Source organism: Strigops habroptila, chromosome 15 (genome assembly GCF_004027225.2).
Source record: "Strigops habroptila isolate Jane chromosome 15, bStrHab1.2.pri, whole genome shotgun sequence".
NCBI classification, from domain to species: domain Eukaryota; kingdom Metazoa; phylum Chordata; class Aves; order Psittaciformes; family Psittacidae; genus Strigops; species Strigops habroptila.
Window position 1 is genome coordinate 6,068,805 of NC_044291.2, and position 19,395 is coordinate 6,088,199.

Consider the following 19,395-nt stretch of genomic DNA (forward strand, 5'->3'; position numbering starts at 1 on the left):
TTTCATTATAAGGAAAGGTTTCTTTATTTTCAAGAATAGCATGTGCAAAGCTGTGGCTTCTTCATATCATTAAAAACAACAGTTGAGATTTAGCATCCTCAAAGTAGAGAGACACTTGTTTTCCTTAAGATAAATCACTTGGATTATTGTCAAACCCAAACATCATTGCCTTGGTTGTGTTAAAATCCATTCCTTCTCCAGCATACACATAATTATGAGTGGCAATGAACTTAAAATCATTACAAAGAGGGAATGCTGTATATCTTTATACCTTTTCTAGACCATAGTTGAGAAGTGGCCATTCCCTCTGCTACTATGCAACTTGAAAAAGCCATGCTACTTAGGCTTTTTGCAAAGAGTAACCTGGGTTGCAGAGATTATTTGATTTCATTAAGTCCATCATAAATTCGACATTTCCATCTATATTCAATGGCAGCAGAAGATATATCCAGTCGAACTCTAATTGCTTCTTAAAAACAACTGACATCCAGTATCCCCCCAACAAATGAGGCTGAAAAAACCACAGTAGGTTAACTCAGCTTGTGCGGCACTCTCATCCCGGGGTCATCAGCACTACCACCAGACCTAGGAATTCTGTTGACTTTTCCATTGCTTGTGCCAAGTCCTCTGTTTGCTCTCTCAAGGTGGTAACAATCTGTTCATGTTTTTTATAGCTCAGGAGTCAAACATCTAAAAGGTGTCTGGAGACAAAGTCAAAGTCCTTGAATACAGTCTGCTCCTTACGGGTTAGGAGAGCAACCTCCTCTGGAGGAGTAAGGATGGGCTTTTGTGATGTAAACTCTTCATCAAAGTTGCTAATGTCAGTTGGATCTCTTAAAGTAGGCACAAAAGGTGGCTTCAGACTCCTGGCGAACAAGGCATCCCAGTCAATTCCCTGTAAGAGAAGGAAGTGAGAAGGCCAAATTGACATTAAAATTATTTATGAAATGAGATGTTGTTGATGGCTCAAAAGATAGGTGTATTTGTACCTAGAAGCATTACAATCAGAAATAAACTAGTGCTGGGAGCTTTTAGATCCCAGAAAACACTCTTGGGGGATGTCATTTCAAACATGAAACATTCTGGAATAGAGCACTGAGGTGCAACAGACGCTACCACGGAGATCTCACTGATGACTAATAGGAAATATGCCTCCATACCAACAGAAAGCACATCACTCTCAGCTCAAGCACAAGAGATGAGGAGGAGGGATAAAGTGAGTTCCTACCTTAAAAAAGGCCTGGATTTTAATCTCTTCTGCATCTTTTTCCCCTGCTCCCAGTCTACGCTCTGGACATTTCCGAAGAAGCTGCAGGAAATATCAGTTCAAAATTAAACTGGACAGAAATCATGTTCCAGAGAAAAACAAAAGAAAGGAGATGGACTGACCCCTCAGTATCTTCTCATTCCCACTTTGCAGCAAGGTCATAATCTGCTAGTAATAGCTCAGACCTAGCTCCTTGTAAACAACTTACCCACATCAGTAAGATACCTGCTATAAACTGCATGAAGCATCTCATCTTAATTGTGCACCTCTGACTACTGGGTCACATTCAAAAACTGAATCAAGCCATTTCTACTGAATGACTCTGACATTCCTGCTCTTGAATCAACACTTTTCCATGTCAGACTTGGCAGCAACAGCCCTCAGTAAGAAGTCTGCTTAGTCATCCTTAGACAGAAGAATTACCTTTATGTAAAGGGAAGGAAAGGAAAAATATGTGTAAATGTTAAATGTTTCCTTAGTCTGTGTAGGCAGCTCCAGATTACAGGCACGAATGTTATCCAGTCCTAACAGAGTCCCTCTGGATCCACTTCCACAATAAATGCAAATTCCTCCGGCTCCCAGAGACTCATCAAGCCCGTTACCTTCCGGATTATAGAAAGTGCCTCCGACGAAAGGAATCGTGGATACCGGACTTCATCATTGACAATGCTGTCAAAGACTTCCTCCTCATCGTCTCCAGGGAATGGTGACTGCAATTGGAACGCTTGATTATTTAATCCACATAGCACCCATTCCTCTCTATTAAACAGAGATGAGAACAGCATACAACTGTATGGATTAATTAGTGTTTGGCAAGCACTATGAATGAGTAAAATGTAATTTTAGCACTAACAGTTGACTACATTCAGCAAAATGTTATCTCAGGTGGTTGGGTGCTATTGCCCCAAGACTGTTTAGGGAGATCCTCTTAAAGAAAGGTCTTACCTCACCAACAAGCATCTCATAAATGAGCACACCCAATCCCCACCAGTCTACTGCCCGAGTGTACGAGAGGTCTGTAAGGACTTCTGGAGCCAGAAATTCAGGGGTGCCACAGAAGGTGTTTGTGCGGTCTCCAAAACCTATTCCTGTAGGAAAAGAACACTTGTAAAATCCAGCACACAAATGGCTCACATGCAGCCTCACCTGCTGGAAGCCACAGCTTATCACTGAAAATCTAATGTTGTTAACCAGGCAAGGGTTCTCTTTAATGTCAGTAAACACTAATAGGAGGTATGAAACCTGAGGCCCCTGACAACTCCAAATAAGAAATATACAGACAATGCTTAAACAAACAGAAAAAAGAAGGCAACTCCCTGCAGATTCTATTGCTCATTTACTCAAGTACACATTTTGTAGCATCCCGTATTCTGGCTCCTTTGAACAAACACACACGTTTTAAACTCCTTTGTAAGTTTCCAGAAGATTAAAGGACAAAGTTCTCTTTCCAAGTTCATCACGGCCAGACAGGTGAGGGTGTTTTGTTGTTTGGTTTGTTGGGTTTTTCAGGTGTTGGTTTCAGTGGGTTTTGTTTTTAAGGTGGGGATCAATACAAGTTACACACAACCACCTCAATATCTCTATTTGCAAACACATTACTAAAGCCCAGCCTCTAAACTCGTTCTGATGGTTCAATTTCAGCTTCACCAAAGTCACTCACCTTCCTTACACAATCCAAAATCTGCAATCTTCACAAATCCTTCAGCATCTAAAAGCAGATTATCCAATTTCAGGTCCCTGAAGGTAAAGGAGAGGAAAGAAAATGGTGAATGAAGTCCTAGGATTTTCATCCAACATCTTTTTTTGTGCAAGAGGTGGAAGCTAGATGTTAATAAAATCAAATTTAAATTGAGCAAAGTCTACATTTGGTTTAAATCATGTATTCTTTGGAAGATTGCCCTTAATTTTATTGATATTTTCCTTTTAATGAAAGGGTCACAAAGCAGCTTGGAGCTAGGTGGGGCTTATTCATCTGGAAAAGAGCAACCCACAAGAGCATGACACGTTACTTGACTATGACAGTAAAAAAGAAAGCAGTGACTTATCGTGCCCCCCAGAATGTATTGACATGTCAGAGAGGATTAATCACCTGTAACATGTCAGATGAATAGCTTCTAGATGACTTTCTTTACTCTAAACACGATGAACATGCTGACAGTAGCAGGCGATGGGGAAAATAAAGACAGACAGAAAGATTAGAGACCCCAGAAAGATAGTGAGCTCCAGACATGAAGCTACAGGAAAAATCAACTTTCAAGTTGCTGGACTTATATGTGAATTTTTACTGCTTTACCTATAAACAATTTTCTTCTCATGCAAGAACTGGAGCCCCAGGACTACACAGGCTGTATAAAACCTAAAAGAGAGAAACAGTTACCAGGAAATATATATGAGAATCAAGTTCAAGATGTATAGTGCCTGGAAACTAGACTAATTCTAACTCACTGTGCCACATGCTCGGGGAAGACATCTTCATGGATGCGCATCATAAGATCACCACCCGGAGTATATTCCATCACGAAACAAGCATGATGAGGTGTCTGGAAACATGCAAACATGTTCACCAGGAATGGATGACCAGAAGAATTGACCACTTCAAATATTCGCTTCTCACAGTTCAAGCTGCCAGGATTCAAAGAATGAAAACATCAGTGTTAAAACGTGGCAGAAAAGCCTGTTCTGAGAAAGACAGGATGAAGAAGAAAATCATTACAGCTTAAGTCAGAGAAATAAAAAGTGAGGGCTAATATGATATTTATCTTACATACTTCCAAATCTTCAGTCTTACAGTGTTCTTCAGGTGTTATTCCACCAGAAGGCAGAAAGCAGCACTGTTAAAAATTTCCTTACTCCTGATTTTAGTTACTCAAGCCTTAAGGTCATATTTAACCTTAATAGTGCCATGACCAGTACACATCATACCTACTAACATTTGATTATAGGTGTGTTAAAATACCCTCTGGCAATAGTACCATCTCTAAACAAAGCTCACCTATCAATTTCATCTCTCCTAATAATATCTTTTTTCTTCAAGGCTTTGATAGCATACAGCTTCCCAGTTGCCTTGTATTGGGCCAGCAATACCTGAAAGACAACATAAAAGCTCTACTTTAAACAAATCCGTTATTTTCTTATTGGATCACTTTGACTGTCTGGAGTGGATAGAAATAGTTTGTGTCAATGGGAGTTATTCTCAACACCACGCTCAAGTAACTCCAAAAATTGAGTGCCTTTTCCTGCTCCTTGTGCTGCAGCAGTCTAGAAGGATGTCAGTGTAAGTTATATTCTTTTCACAAACAGTGGTAGCACAGCTGGTGCAGTGCTTCATGAGCACCTCAGAAGTCTCACAGCAAGCAACTATGCACAGAGTTTTGGGGAATGGAGCTGTTCCAGTAGTGACCACTACAAAAAAGAAAGGAATGGTACTGGTGTGCTTTATGAAATGACTTAACACTCCCAGGATGGTTTTCTCCAGGCTTTGAACCCACAAACCTCCGGGAGTTTTTACTGTTAACAAGTTATCAGCTGCTTGTGTGGTCAGGCTGGGTTTGTTTTGTACATCTGTGTTGCAACAAATCTCTTCTGTACTGCAACATTTCCATTTGGACTCTAAGGCAACGGCCCATCTTCAGAGCCACAGCCCCTCTGCCCTCTTCCACGATATGTACGCTTCTATACTACCTTCCCAAAGTGGCCACGTCCCAACATAGCAATGCAGTGAAAATCCTCAAGCTGAACTGTCCTTTTCCTGCAGACAAACGAAGAATTGCTGAGACAATACCCAAAAGATGCACAAACAGATAACTAAGGAGTACGTATTTCTGTTAGGGGAAGAAGCTCTGTATAGCAAAAGGGAAAGCAAACAGCTGTGTCAACCACTCCTCACCTAAGATGAAATCCTGAAAACTTAGGCCTGCTGCTGTTCTGCCACTGAAAAAAGTAGCAGGTAACCACAAGGAAACTGCTCTCAGTGGCAGCAGTCTGCCTTTAATCTCTGCTGGCAACAGGAGCAACAATTCTGACTCTCCAACGCTTGCTCTGTTACTTCCCATAACAGGATTAGTTCCGCTCCACCCCCATCCTTGAAGTAGTAAAATTCAATTTTGCCTTCACTCCTTTCAGCAGGCTCAACAGCAATTGTGTTAATCAGACATGAACACGTATATCAAGTGCTGGAAGGACAAGGGCATAAGGAAAAGAGTTCTCTCTCAAGAATTGGAAATGAAACATGGTGAGACAACAGACACAAGATGTTGCTAGAAAGAAAAGTAGCTGAACAAAGAGATGCTGTAGAATGTTGTGTCAGCCTCAAGGTGTTACCAGGGAAACTCAGGCTGCAGAATTGCTTGGAAATAATTAAAACCAACCCCAACAAACAACTCACATCCTAAACACTTGAGTCCAGAATCATCTTTAAAAGGCAGCAAACACTCCAGATGCCTCCAGTCAGTGAAACAAAGAGCAAAGTATCTACCTATGAAGGACTCAACTCCCTCCTAAGCCTTATCAGAGAGAAGGTAGGCAGGTGCCTGACATGGTTTTGCAGATGGGACCCCTCAAAAGTGATGACGAAATTATGAAGATAATTCTATGATCTGAACTGCAGGATCAGCTTAGACAGATTTTGATATTTGTGCTTTTTTGGCCAGTATTTGTTCAACAATAGGTTTGGTTTGGTTTTTTTTTTTTTACTTATCCTGGTTTTGGTATATTTACTGCTATGTATCCTTGTTACATACAAATTATGTATATATAGCTGCCATAGACTATAAACAACTTACTGGTTTATGCCTCCCTATGTAATGAAAGACAGTGTATCTTGTGTATCAACAGAAACAGAAGTGTGAGAGATAGCAAAAGTGTTTCTGAAATTTATTCCTTAGAACACAGACACATTTAAATATACTACACCATAAAACTTCAAACAAGGAAGCACTTGAAGACAGATAAGTGACTTTACTTCTCCTCAAATAATCTATTACACTGTAGTGTACAGTCTATCACTAGGCTAAGTGCTGGGGTTAACAAGCAGATGAGTCACATTTGGACAGGTTCAGAGCAGACTTTTCATGGTATTGTCTACACTCAGCACTACGAGGCTGCTGCTGAGAAACCAAAGTATGCTTTGAGCTGAATTTTAGACTGCATGCTCAAAAATTTCAGCCCAGTGCCTCTTTAATCTGTGACCCAAGACAGCCCATGCTGCCCACAGTTACCTTGGAGATGCTGGGACTGTTACAGCAGAGCTGCAGGACTTCTCTTCAACATGCAGCCTCTTCAGACGCTAGGAACAGAAAGAAAACATCAGAATCTGGAATCATCAAGTCAGACCTGAACATCCACATCCAGATTTTCTCCTCTGTCATGAACCAGCATAACCACAGGCAAGCTCTTGCAGTTGGTCATCCCTCCATTCCCTTGGAGGAAAGCAGCATGAAAACAGATTGTCTATAGTCAAACATAACATGTACAGTATTCTTTTGATAGACTCAAACCCTTTTAAATAAATGCTTTTAAAGGTCTGGGATAAAACATTTCCTTTCTAGAAAAAAGACATTTCCTGTCCCAGAAAGAGTCACAATGATCAAAGAATGCAGCTTCCTCTATCAGCAAAGCCAAATAAGAAAGGGTAAGATGTGGTAGAACACAGGTCATTAACCATTATACTACTCAAAACAACTTTCCTGCTCCTTCTTGTCAGAAAAGTAGAGCTCTTCTTGGTTTTGCCCAGTTTCTCTAATGACAAACAACTTCATCTGGTCCTAAAAGCCTGCTGACCTTCCTTCTCCACTCTCTCTACTCAGTCATCTGTTCTGCACTCTTGCCCTGAACACCCAATTTTACTTTGTTAAGATTCCATGTCAGAACAGCTCACTGGATTCTGAACCCCTGGAGATCAGCCAGCTGATGAGGAGATGCCCGTCTAAAGTATAGTTGATTTCTCCAGTAAGAAACAAATAAGAACGGGGCCTTGAAAGAAGACCAACCCCCAAAAGGTCTCCCTGTTAGCTCTGATGATTACCGGAGAATCTGCAGGAGATGGGGTTGATTCTTTGGAGTTGGCCATCTGGAACAGGCGTGGAGGCTTGGGTGGTGCTTCATCAGCAAACGTGAGCTTAGCCACAGGAAAGTCACTACATCTGTAAGACAAAATTGAAGGAGATTGCTTTAGAACAGAACATTGTACACACACACCTTTTCTATATTAATTCAGCCCATACACTGGAGAACAGGACTCCCTGATTCGCACCACAAGTCTGTGAAATATCAAGAGATGCTCTCCTAAATGAATGAAAAAGAGCTATTAAATTGGTGATGGTTAGACTCACAACCCAACAATAGCTTTCTAATGCTATAAAAATTAATGAAAGAGAGGTGTAAAAATAAGTCACTATGATAAAGAATTTAAAGGAAGTCTTGATTTTTAACAGTAACACAATAGTTGATTTTTTTCTTTTTCAGCTTCTCTGTGTCTTGTGAATCAGCAGGAATAGTCTCTTTTAGAGACTATGTACCTTCTATGCTATGTACCTTCTGAGCACTCCATTGTGCTAGTAGTTGGGGTACGTATAACCTCATGAAAGAAGAGTGCTTTTTTACCACAACAATCACATTGTGACCTTGCATAGAGTTCAGTTACTCTACTGGTGAAGATACTTAATGAGTGGAATTTTCTTTCCTTTACAGCACAAACCCAGTACACCTTTCTGTGTTTATGAAATAACTTTTGGAAATGTTTTTGGTTAAGTTTGGGTTTTGGTTTTTTTCTTTTTTTGGTTTTTTTTTGCTGTTATTTTAGTTTTGTTGGTTTTGTGGGTTTGTTTTGGGGTGGGGTTTTTTTGTATTATCAGTGTTTATTTATCAGCACTTGCCCACAGATCTCACTGCAGAGGAAAAGAAAGCTGCTGGAGTCCCACTAGCTCTGAAACACACTGCTTATTAGGAGAGCGATTCTGGAAACCAGGCCAACTGCTACCAAGAACTCAGAGCTAACCACAGGGTATTGAACACCCCACTAAAACTACATCATTTCACGCAACACTTAAAATCCTGAATTAAGATCCTCAGATACATTTTTCTCATCAATATCTTCCTCCAACTTAGTGAGGTACAACCAAATGTTAAGATCTATCTACACCCATTTCAGAGTGCGATCCAGCAACACTCAGAACATGACTTACCTACTCAATTTGGACATTGGATCAACATGACTTTGTGGGGGAACTGGAGAGAAGTCTGTGGGAATGGGATCATGGAGTGGGGGACTCAGAGTGCCCATAGAACTACATGGAGGGAGGAAACTCATCATCAGGCGACCCCAAGCAGCAACATTTATGTTCATTTGAGGAGCTCGGAGAAATTCTTTCCCTGGAGGAGTCAGAGTCAAAACACCAGTGATTTAACAACACACAAATTACAATCTCATGTACTGCTAAATTATTGTTTTCACCCAAACACCCATGGGTTATTCAAAAAGGGAGCCCACCTCAGGGAGAATGGGCTTTTTTCCCCTGGGAAGAAAGATTAATAATGATGATGAAAGAGCTCTACTATTTCACCTAAGTTCAGCTTTATAGAATATCATAACAATCCTCAATTAGAAATTGCATAAAACATTAAAAACTTATTTTAAGTCAGGTTTTCTTCTATTTCAACACTGCGTTTTAATCATGCAGCTTGCTAACAGAGGGTTTCTGAAAATGTCTTGAAAAGAGTAAAACATTTGGGATGTTTTCCTGATTTTCACTACTTCCTGAAGAATGTAAATATAAAAATCTCATTTATCCCCACTGCCAGGAGTTCTTGGTATGTAAAAGTCTTACCTTCCTCAGTTTCACAATGAAGAATGTGCAGACAAAGAAGAAAGTATGCAAGTTATTCCAGGCCCTGAACTACTAATCTGAGATGCCAGCTCTAAAGACTTGACAGACAATCAGTAGCCTGTTCATGCCACAGTTTTCTATAATTCAGAGTTTTCCTGAAAACCTTCCAAACTCTGTTCATCAGTAACAGCATCACTGGTTAAATTAGTACAGCCTGAGTCCCTGATCTTGCTAAGGAGGCTGTTAAGTAACTAGTAATTATATCTTCCTCACAATGTTAATTGTGAATAGAAACACCACAACAATTATCACATTACACACCAGGCTGCAGCCAGGCTGCCTGCACGTTTTGTGACTTTCCCATGCTAATAAAGCCCACCTACTTACAGGAATTAGCAAGCATTTTAGTGTCTTACAAACTTAGTGGGATAGGAGGGCACAGCAGCCCGCTTATGCAAACCCCTGCTCTCACCTACACACCCTACACAGTAAGCAGTCAGGTCTCCAGCAGCTTACCTTTCTGTTTGGGGAAGATGCGTTTCTGTCGCCGCAGTTTTGGCTTTCTCTCAATGACAGGATTACAGAACATCACCTGGCAGAGAAGCAAAGGGGATTTGTCAGGATTTTTCATTTACACTGTGAACACAAACCTTCACAAATGCCTGCTCTCTCATCAGATTCTCCATTCATATCCGTTTGGTAAGTTAGGAGTAAATCGCATAGACTCCAGACTGTGTTATTCTAGCTTCACCCTCTAAACATCTGTTACTTCAGCAACAGTTTTAGATGCTGGAATTTTCTGCACCTGAAATGCAGAAAAACCCCAGACCAATTCATATCCCAAAACATCATTAATCTAATTTGTAAAGCCATGCATAAGGAATGCATCCATTTGTAGGGCAAAAAAAAGTAGTAGTCCATGGCAGAGAAGTAAAAACCAAAACACCAAAAACAATCCCCACAAAACCAAATCACAAAACTCAAATTTGCCTCCTCTCCTGCCTTCTTTGGTACATGAGGTCAAGATCCTGCTTTTGGAAAAATAACCACAGGAACTTCTACTACAACACAAAGGAGAAAGTACTGTGGCTTTTAAGGGATTACCTGGATGATCTCTTCATTGATGGTACTTGAAACTATTAACCTCAGAAAGACGATAAAATAAGCATACCCAGAGGGAATGTGGATCTCTGATTCTACAGTGTCTGTGATTCAATTCTGACCATTAAATCATATGTTTAATTAAAGTGTCACCAATGACTCACAACAAAAGCAAATAAAAACCAACAGATTTCTCAGCACACACACATATAATTGGAGTGGAGCAGCTGAGGACTCACTCCAGGCTATGGCATATGTACATCTATTATATCATGATGTTCCTTATTCTTATAACAGAGATTGATGCAAGAGCATTTCAGGTGTCATTCTACCCTTCTAGATTATTGCTCCTTCCACCCCTTGTATCCTGGGTCAAACAACTGCTTTCAGGGCAAGCACCCGAAGCAGAATCCTCCGAAAAAGAAACAAAGCTTGCATTAATACCTCTGCAAAAAGCATTCCTTGGGGTTCCAGGGGGAGGCACATCCCGTGACGTTCGTTATCAAGGAAATCATCCAAACGTAAAAACTTCACTGCACAAAGTTCTCTCCAGTCTCTCCAGTAAATGGCAATCTCTAGTTCACGAGACTGGTGGGATGGGTGAGTGGTGGGGGACAGAAAGAAAAAGAAGAGAGTTACATACTCTCTATACATACTTTATACTGAAATAAAATCAGTAAAATAAACAGTATGCATAACAAACTTCTTTAATACTTCTGTTCCCTGCTTTCTCTGATGTTTTTACATCTTAACTACAGACCCTCTGCAGAAGGTTGTCATGGCTCCCCATTTCGGAAATCCCTGTGAGAGCCACTTTGCTGGTAAGTGAAATAAAACTGCTCAGATAAGGAGAGGACAAAAGATGCTCCTCAGGCTGAACCTCTGCCAGAGATGTGCTGCCTTCAGGGGAACACTAAGATAACTGGTGCAGAAAAGCACATGGGGACAGCAGCAATGCAGAGTTCACTCGAGTGGAATGGCAGCTAAACAAGCAAATCAGGTAAGGTAAAATGGAAAAACAAACACCACAGGGAATGTGGGGCAGACTTACCCGGTCCAGCTCAATGACAAAGCTCTGGTCCCATGCCTGGTTCTTAACTGGTCCCCAGTTTGTTTGGCCAACCACTTTATTGTCCACTTTGAGAACAGCAAGGACCTCATCTGAACAAAGGAGAAAACACGGATTATAATCTTTTACCACAGAAAAACTCTCATGCTGAAGGCCAATATTCCAAACAAATGTCATTTCCAGGAGAGTACTAGGAGGACCAGGTATAATGCAATTAATTCTGTCTCTTAGCTTTGTAGAAAACAGGTATCTTATAATTACACTCATACCAGGCTAACCAACACCATGATGAGAAGCCCCCATATGCCACTCGATTCAAGAGGGAACCCCATACTCACTACATGGCTCTTCATTCCGCAGGTACTTCCCTGCAACACTACGGCTATGGATTCCCAGGCCAACTCGTGCTCGGGAAAGGGATCTCAAATCACTTGGGCTGCCACAGATGGGAGAAGAACTAGTCATTCTGGAACGTCCTGGAACATTTTCCAATAGATCCTGACACCCCATCAGTCTCACTTCCAATGTTCCTGAGGAATTTTAGGAGAGTAAAGAATATTATTACGATTATATCTTCACATTCATCCCACGTTTGTGAAATGTAAAAGATAAAATAATTCCAGTCAGCCTTGTCATCACAAGCATCCGAGAATTTCTCAGATTCATGATTTCTTGGTTAATAGCTCCAATCTACCCCAGATTAATAGACTGCAAATCCATATGATCGAAAAGCTCTGCCTGGCCTAGAAGGCATAAATTCAGTTCCTAGAAAACCAAATCCCCATGTAACAAAAGGCGTTACAACAATGAGAAGAAATGCAACTCATTTTTCCCCTCTATCCTCCTCACGACGACATGCCATGCAGGACTTACATACCTGTAAGGGCTGTAGGTTTGACAACTGAAGTTGGTTGGATGCTGCCATGCTGAGCTCCCAGGGAGGAAGTATTTACTAGTTCCTGCTTGATGAGTGCTCTTTTTGGATGATCAGGAGAAAGCTCACTAAGCTGACGTTCCAAGGACAAGCGCAGAAGGTCAATCTTCTGAGAGGACTCCTGCAAACGTCCCTGAGCCTGGCAATATGAAGCAGAACAGAAAGCAGGCAACGTACAGCTCCAGTTGAGGTACTATTAATCCTTTATGAACTACTAGAGTAAGCTTCCAAAAAAGACCAGATAACATCTTACTAATGAAGGAACAAGATTAAATATTTTCCTATAGATCCTGATCACCCCATCAGTGTCACTTCTGAAGGAATGTTATGCCTAGAAGGGAAAGAGATCCCAGTTTGTCCTCAGAGAGACAGGAAATACCAGATTAATAACTGTCAGTTACCTCTACTCATTCATGCTAAAATCACTAATGCTGAAGCTTGAAACTACCCTCTCAAGAAAGCGTGAATAAGTGCTTACCTCAGCAAAAAACTTGCGGTCCTGTACCCGACTCCCTCCCAAGATCTTCAGCACATTTTTGGCCCCCTCAGCTACAGCAGCTTCAATGCGCAGGTGATGTCTCAGCTCCTCAATACGCAGCTCCAAAGCACTGATGGTGCTCCCCATCCTCACTGCCCGTTTGGGAGATAAAATATAGCAAGGATGAGAACTGACTGAGCACTGTGGATCTTAAGGCTTTGGCTGCATCTGTTCTGGGCTGTAGTAGTTACTTAAAACACCCTACCTGCTGGATCCACTGTATCTTCCATCGCTCCTGCTGACTGAGATACTTTCCCAATGTGCATACGGATTATTTCAATCTTTGTCTTGCTGTCCTGAAGCATCTGCTGAGCTGTAGCCAGCAGCTTCCGCTCCTGCCAAAAAGAAAGCATAGGCAGAGAGGGAACCATGCTCATCAAGAATGGATTACAATGATGTGTTCACATACAAGGATGAGGTGGTACCTACAAGAAGGGTCATAAATGATTCTGAAACAGCATACATAAGCGGTTATGTAAAGGAGACACCTCTGAGGATCAAGGACTTTAAGATCACTATCTCCATTTGTAGAGGGAAAGGACAGGTCAAGGTGATGTCCAGTTAATACCAAACTTGCAACCACTGAGACTTGTGATTCACTGGTTAACTGTGCTTACAGTGTTTTGTGAACAGAGGTTTTTAACAAATAAATGTATCACAACCCTCTACACTGCTGGTCTGGATGAATGAAGCTTCATAATAAGCTTGGATTTTATTTTTAATTATCCTGTCTTTTAAATACAGTTATACCAAACTCAGACAGTGGGATGAATGTGAAACCAGTAAACATTTTTTCTGACATTTTTTCTCACATAGAATGATACTATATACTGTGCTCTACCCTAAACAGCCTAGTGATATCAAAGCATCAGTGTACAATACCAATGCTTTTTCTAGCTTTCTTTCCTCAGGTCAGTGACAGAAGGTACCTGTTATACCATCCTTGCTACCTTCCTAGGCTTGGAACAGTACCACGCCACTTCCTATGAGATACTTCGGCTCAAATCTGCCTCTAATCTGGAGTCAGTATGAGCACTGAGGACAGATGCATTAACATCTCTGCGTTGGCATTCAGACTGCTAAGTTAAGCATCTAGACCAAAGTAGTAATGTAGAGTTTGTAGCTGGTGGGAAGAGATAGATACTTCCAAAGGGCCATTCATCTGTTTGAGAACAAAAACACGAGCTGCTCACTCTCTTAGGTACCTACCACTTTCCACTGAGACTACAGAAGGATTTACATGGCTACGTTAAACCAACGTGATTCCCAATTCTATTAATACCACTAAGCATCATTGAAGAGCAGAAGCACCAGCAGCATCTCCCTTGTAAGAACTGCCAAAAGGATCAAACCTGCCAGACTGTCTGTCCTAATAACTCACCTCTCACAGTGATCACCACCAGATGCTTCCGAAAAAGGCACAGGCAACCACATCACTAGCCAAAGTGGAACAAACTACACTTTCTAAAAAGCCTCTTCCTAACATCCAGTAATTATAGATTGGATTAAGTTGTTGGCAGATGAAACATGCACCATTCGATCCCTTTTTGATTCCTGCTAAATTCTTGAAATCTGTACCATGTTGCAGTAAGTCTAATGCACAGTTGCAGTATTGGTTGTCCTGTGCAGCAACATGACATGCTCTCACTATGCTGAGCACCAAAATGCAGAACTAGGATTTGGCCAAGCAATCTCTGCAAATTCATTTCTTCCACACACCAACTATCAGAGAGAGGTTTTGTGTATGGACTTCGAATACAAATTTCAATCCAGGAATCTGTGTTCTCAAGTGGTTGTTTATTGCTGCTTACCTTGGATGTTGAATACATTTGGATCATGTTCTCGGCTCCTTGTTTCACTTTCATTTCAACATGCAGCTGCTTTTTCAGAGCTTCAACCTTCCTTGCCATGGGGTCTGGGTTTCTTTCCCAGAGACAAGGATCTGGAGACACTGATCCATCTGCACAAACAATACAATCAATACCATTAGCCATCTTATCTTGTGTCATTTCACTGGGTTATTGACGGGTGACTCTATAAAATAAGGTTAGGCTATAAAAGAAAGTACAAAAAGGTCTCGTCTACAAAACTGACTGCAAAACACTCTTTCAAATGAAGATCAATATTTCTTAGTTTATCAATAAACCCATCCTAACAAGCACTCTTTGAACTTCTTGTACTCACTCATCCTGTCAGATACTTGGCTGATCAACTGCCCAGAAACTCTTCAAATCTCTTCAATTCCGCCTGCAGCCTATGCCTGAATGTTGCCTGCGTCCAGCACTCAGCTGGTCTTCTCCTTACATAGATCTCTTATGTTGCCTTCTTTCACTTCTATTGCCCCATACTCAACTTTTTACTGCACAAATCATTTCATCAGCTCAATACCAACAGAATAAACTCCCACTACTTTTGAGCTCTCAACAGAAAAATACAACAATTCAATATATATAAATACTGAAGCACTATAACAGATTTTCCTGTCAATCATGACCCAAGACCTACCTATCTTACTCTCCTCTTTGTCTGTTATTACAATCCTTGCATTAAGCTCCTGAAGTTCCCAATGCAGTTGCTCCAGTTTTCGGTTGGAAGATTTCAGCACATGCTCTATATGAACAAGATTCTTTCTGTCTGTCGTCGCTTTGCGCAGGTTTTCTGCTCCCTCTTTAATCTTCAGTTCTTTCTGTATAGCACGGCGAAGCAATTCCTTCTCACCCTCCAGTTTTTGCTGGAAGCCTGGATCCATTAAGTTCATACCATTGCCCAGCTGCAAGAGACAGCTGCCCTGCAATCAAGGCAATAGGATTTCAGAGATAACACGGTTCAACCATTTTTATGATATAACGATACCCTCATAACATTCCACTCCATTTCAGTTAGAAACTGGTTCACACAAATTGTTAAGCCAACCTTTCCAGCAAATTTCCAACAAGACCAGACCTACATTTAAATTGCGGAGGACAGAACACAACTTTGACCTTAACATGCCTTAATTTCATTTTAAACCATACTAGAGAAAAACCTTCATCTTGTTTCCTTGTTATTTAATATCTACACCCATCTTTGCTCTTCAGGTATCAAAGCACAGCCAGTATTTGCTCTTGCTCTGATCACCATTCGCTTTTATTAGCATGATGTAGTAGATACAGATTTTTACCTGGATGTGTCTTGATGCTGACTGCTCAAAGACACATCTCAACTAACCCATTAGAGCTTTCTAGGCATGTCACAAGCCTTACTTCCATTAGCATTAACTCTTGGCTGTTAGCCCTGAAGAAGACCAACGTAAAACCTACAGCTGCTTCTACAAATGAACAAGCAACAGAGTAAGCTTAACTTTCTGCTGTCTCTGCAAAGGCGAGCAGACTGCTGTCTCAGTCTCTATTCTGTGATTTACAGGCAGTAAGGCCACTTTGAAACATGGATTATTTTGACTTGCATTAGTAGCATTCAAGCTTGTTCTACACCATTTTTAACACTGCTCCTTCTAGTGATATATGCCTCATCATCAGCTCTGGACAGAGATGCTCTGTCTGCAGGCTCTGGACATACACAGTACAGGCAGTAGCAGCAGAGGTGTATCTCACTGGCCACATAAACATCCGACTCAGACCAGAGCTGTGAAAGCTTTATCCATGAGGATGCTACTTAAAGCTGTAACAGATCCAAGCAAGACATTCTGTTTCTCTCTTCAACAGGAAGAGTGCCTTTAAGGCACTCAAAGCAATACATATATTAATCACCTAACGTTAATGATTCAGCATACTCCCTGCTTAAATGCAAAAGCAATGGATGCACAGGCAAGCTCCACTACACTGACTCCATGCCACACAGCATGTCAGTGACTAAAGACAGAACTCAGGAATCCCAACTTGCTTTCACACTCCTTAGTCGGTTGACCACATTTCCAACAATAAACCACACTGGTTTTGTGTTACTCGTGTACATTACTGCACTTCACAAGTGTGCTGTGCATCCAAAGCTTAAGCCACTCACACAGAAACGATTATTTAATCAAAGACCCAACCAAACATCTTCAATCAGGTTTTGCTGATTTCAGTTTAACAGCAAAACAGTTAAAGAAGAAGAAGGAAAAAACCAACATCTATTTTAAAGTTGGCCTAGAACCAAGTTGGGTCTGCAAGAGATACACAATAGCCAAAACAGGAGTTGTTCAGATTGGTAACAAAACAAAAAGGTTCAGATTAACATCCTGAGTCCAGGAAGTTCTCGCCCAATTAGTAAAGCCAGGAACTATAAGCCAGAGCTTTGAAAAACATCCAAAGTTTTGTGAGGAAGAACTTGAATCATGGAGTTCCTGAGTCACAGGCAACCTTTACTAGCTCTAAGTTGAAAAATCAGTAGGCTCTTTATCCAGTCTGTAGCAAGCGACTAAAAGGAGTCTGTTGGTTGCAATTCTCATTTAAATAATTAGAAAAAGCATACAGATTTATTTTCTATCCAAACTATGCAAATGGGTGTAAGCAATCCACTCCCTGGATCTGCTCCAAGCAATGGAATGAGTAGTGGTACACATGTAATACCAATAAAGAGAGCTGAATACAGAGACCTGGGTATTGACTCAGAGAACAGGGACAGTCTGGGCAGTTCTTGGGTCAATTTTCCTCCACATCACTCTCTGCCAAAAGCTAGTATGAATACTGGTTGATGCACCATGCTAATTTTCTAAGTATATTTGAATGTAAGCATGGTATAGTTTCATAGAATCACAAAATGGTTTAGGTTGGAAAGGACCTTAAGCTCACCTAGTTCCAACCCCCCCGCCATGGGCAAGGACTTTTTGAGGAGGATGGGAAAGCCGAATTTGCATTTGGGTTGATCCATTTTGCATTCTGACTCAGGAATTTCAGTGAGGTATCCGGATACTGCCCCAGCCCATGCTGCAGCTGTTCTTGGCTTCCCTAGGAAGCTCAGTCCTTCAGGATACATCTCCAACACAATCCCAAAACACATTTACAGCTTGCAGAGACATACCCAAGCAAGCTCAAATAAACTCACTTTTGGTACTTGTAGTCAGGCTGCCACAACTCACCCAGGGCTTCCGCTAGGCTCCTTGTACTGAAGTGCCTAGACTGCTTCCTAACTGGCAAAAATATGAGCAGTATCAAAGCTGCACTTAGTCCTTGGGATTGCAGCCTGGGAAGATCTCATCCCCTCAGTTGTTATGCCCAGTTTGGCAAGGAGCTTCACCTGCACAAAGCCCAGAGCAGACCTGGCTCTTACAGTTTCACCACTAACACAGAAACTGATTTACAGTTTGGTTGAATGAGCTGATCAACAGCCCAGAAACTGTTCAAATGAGGAAGCTGTCCTCCCTGCAGACCACATGTGTTCATCAGGGCGTTGAAAATCACATCTTTCATGGCAATTTTGTGCTGTAGGGAAGAGGCCTCCGTCAGACACACTCATGCTAGCCACATTCACTCTTTACAAGAAAAAAACCACTGCAAGCATTAACAAAAGGCACTTGCAATCCTGTCTGGAGCCATTCAGTCCCCTTCCCAACTCCAATCTGTGCAAGGGCGGAGAGCAGCGAGACGGGGAGAACCCGGTCTTTTGTGCTGCTCTTTCCATCCCGTCTTTCCCAGACTAAGCTTCAAACGCCTCAAGGGAAGAGGGCAGGGCACCTCCGCAACTCCGCCGAGCTTATTCCAGAACTGGATGTTTTTCGCAGCACGGGGGCTGGCTGCCCTCCCCCGGCTCCCCGCTGCCAGCCCCGGCAGCGCCCCGCTGACCCACACCTCCTCGATGCCGAGACGGCGATTCCCTCAGCGGGCACCAACTTGGCCCGAACCCCATTTCCCTGAGGCGGGGAGGGACGTTTTTAGGGGATCCCACCCGCTTCGCACGACCTCTCCCTCCTCCCCGGAGCGAGGCCACTACGACCAGCTGAGGAGACAGTGAGAAGCCGCGCTCCCGCCGCCACCTCCCTCACCGGGGCCGGGGGGCTTCCGGCGAGGCAGAGAGCTGCGCTTTCCGGCGGGAGGATGGAGGAGACCCCCGAAAGGTGGAGGGAACCCCAGGAGGACGGAGACGGCCGCCCAGGAGGGGGGAGTCCCCTCACCTCAGGGCACCCGCCATGGGTCGCGCCTCCTTGCCCTCGGCGCGGCGCTCACCTGCGGGGTCTCCGCCGCCATTGCTCCGCACGGCACCGCCAGCAACCGGCACTTTTTCAAACTCCAGCCTTGCCGGGGCGCGGCGCGCCGCCGGCCAGCGCCCTCTCGCGGGGTGCGGGCCCGGGAGAGCAGCCGGCGGGCGGCCCTCAGGGAGCGGGGAGCCTCCCTTCCCCACACGCCTCGCTGGCAGGAGGTCGTCCCCGCTGCCTTCACCCGCCCTGAGGGGAAATGCGCAGCCGGGACCTGGCGCGGGATGGCGGCGGGAAGGAGCCAGGCGCGACGGGCCGGACGCTGAGGAGACTGAGGTACCTCCCGCTGCCCGGCGTGGACATCAACCCCTCCGCGTCGCGCTGCCGGGGAAGGAGAGGCTTTAGGGGGTCAGCGTCCTGTGTAGGCACAGAAATGGTGGGTTCGCGCCAAAGGGACGGTACGGGGACAGTACACAGTGACAGGTCTCCTTAACTCAGGCTCTGCTCGGTTCCAGACACCTCTAGGTGCTGTGAGGAAAAATCCCTGTGGCTGG

General features: G+C 42.9%; 1 protein-coding gene across 2 annotated transcripts; it reads right to left on the bottom strand.

Moving 5' to 3' along the window:
• PKN3 (protein kinase N3) lies at positions 1–18,931 on the bottom strand. Of its 2 annotated transcripts, none has more exons than XM_030506701.1 (22): positions 18,873–18,931; positions 15,238–15,520; positions 14,544–14,692; positions 12,938–13,067; positions 12,673–12,824; positions 12,138–12,333; positions 11,599–11,790; positions 11,243–11,352; positions 10,636–10,779; positions 9,607–9,682; positions 8,449–8,635; positions 7,290–7,401; positions 6,484–6,551; positions 4,949–5,015; positions 4,260–4,351; positions 3,713–3,889; positions 3,561–3,623; positions 2,928–3,004; positions 2,213–2,355; positions 1,870–1,977; positions 1,229–1,309; positions 1–895 (listed from the first exon to the last, which is right to left on the bottom strand). In XM_030506701.1, exons 1-22 carry the CDS (start codon positions 18,891–18,893, stop codon positions 683–685), a joined length of 2,841 nt encoding a protein of 946 aa, XP_030362561.1. In that variant the 5' UTR covers positions 18,894–18,931; the 3' UTR covers positions 1–682. The 2 variants fall into 2 exon arrangements, with proteins under 2 accessions (XP_030362561.1, XP_030362560.1); XM_030506700.1 differs by having other exon boundaries at positions 7,290–7,407.
• Between the last annotated feature and the right edge of the window lie 464 nt (positions 18,932–19,395).